Genomic DNA, 1,351 nt, shown 5'->3' with positions numbered 1-1,351 from the left:
TTGTCAGATGACCCAGAGGATGCGCACGCTGAAGCGGCAGCTGAACGAGGCGGAGGAGGAGGCGACCAGGAAGGAGGCGCAGTACCGCCACCTGCAGAGGGAGCTGACGGAGGAGAGGGAGACGAGCAGCCGGCTGCAGCGGCAGCTGCTGGACCAGCACCTGCAGACCAAGTACGAACCGCAGCCCAAAGGCTAAACTGCRAACATAAATTAGCTTAAAGACGACGCGTTGTGCTAAATGTGYATGTTTTAGTTCTTCCATTTGGGCAATAAGTTCAAGTTATTTTGTTTCTGGACAATGAGCTAACCTTTTTCATTTGTTGCTAGCTATGCTAGCTTGATGAATTTGACTGGCAACCAATCAGAAAATAACTTTGATTTTTATATATTTTAACATAAATCAAAGATTTTATGAAAAATGTAACAATTTCCCTCGATCTTTGCTGCCATAATGTTTTCAATTGACCTTCCATGACCTTTAACACTTAGCATGCTAATGCTAACAGAGGATTGAGGGATTTCATGTTTTCACTTTGGACTGAAATAAAATTTCTTTCTGGAGGAAAATTAACTTCATATGTTTAAAAACGGCGTCAGAAATGAAGGATTAAAGAAAGTTTTCTGTTTCTAACAGACGTAAAGACAACCTGACGATCCGTCAGACTCTGGACAACCTGAGGTTGGACCTCAGCGGAGACGAAGACGACGATGACGAAGAGGAGGCGAAGCCGCTAAGTGAACAACCAACCAGCGTGACTAAAGTTTAACCCTTCAGCGCCACCTGCCTGTGGAGAAATGGAATCATTTGACAGGAAAGCAGCAGATCTGCAGCAGCAGAAACACAGAAAAGACTTTTAGCTGCTTGGAAATAATCTCATGTTTCCGGGAAAGTTCTTCACTTTAAGCTGAGAAAGTCMTTGAGATGAAATCTGGTCCYAGGTTGTAGCAAACTTTGTTTTCAGGTTGTTCCTGCCTGACATGAAAACACARACAGGTTCAGATCAGGACTCTCTCTTCCTAATTTCATGTTTTCAAGAAGTTAAATTCCCTCGGCTCCCTCTGCTGGTGGCCACCAGGAACTACAACCGCTTCATTTTGCACTCAGCTTCTCTTTTCTCTCAAAATGTTTATAGGAGTTGTGATCTAGARGAAAACTTAATTTCTCCTTATAGAAAATGTAGAATAAGCTTTAAGAAGAAACTGTCCTTCATCTGAGACGCCTCGGTTTTTATTTTCTGTACAGGAAAACGTTTATCTGCAGTATTTGTGTTTAAGATGCTTCAACGGGTCGYGAAAGTGTCTGTGGGATCTTTGATCGTGGCTTTTTTCATCTCAATCACAGCAAAGATTA

The 1,351-nt window shown here is 42.6% G+C and overlaps 1 protein-coding gene across 1 annotated transcript; it reads left to right on the top strand.

Annotated features, from left to right (window-relative positions):
- The first annotated feature begins 8 nt into the window (after positions 1–8).
- Positions 9–1,124, top strand: LOC103460411 (myosin heavy chain, embryonic smooth muscle isoform). Its single transcript, XM_008402566.1, has 2 exons — positions 9–171; positions 635–1,124. Exons 1-2 carry the CDS (start codon positions 20–22, stop codon positions 765–767), a joined length of 285 nt encoding a protein of 94 aa, XP_008400788.1. The 5' UTR covers positions 9–19; the 3' UTR covers positions 768–1,124.
- The last annotated feature ends 227 nt before the right edge of the window (positions 1,125–1,351 follow it).

This window comes from Poecilia reticulata, unplaced genomic scaffold (genome assembly GCF_000633615.1).
Source record: "Poecilia reticulata strain Guanapo unplaced genomic scaffold, Guppy_female_1.0+MT scaffold_239, whole genome shotgun sequence".
NCBI lineage: Eukaryota > Metazoa > Chordata > Actinopteri > Cyprinodontiformes > Poeciliidae > Poecilia > Poecilia reticulata.
The sequence above is the reverse complement of the archived record's forward strand: the minus strand, read 5'-3'. Positions and strand labels throughout refer to the sequence as shown.

What these genes read in the sequence shown, in the direction of transcription:
- LOC103460411 (XM_008402566.1), top strand. Translation starts at nt 20, where the DNA reads ATGCGCACGCTGAAGCGGCAGCTGAACGAGGCGGAGGAGGAGGCGACC. An exon ending in GACCAGCACCTGCAGACCAA is followed by an intron (nt 172 to 634) that starts GTACGAACCGCA and finishes TGTTTCTAACAG; the next exon opens with ACGTAAAGACAACCTGACGA.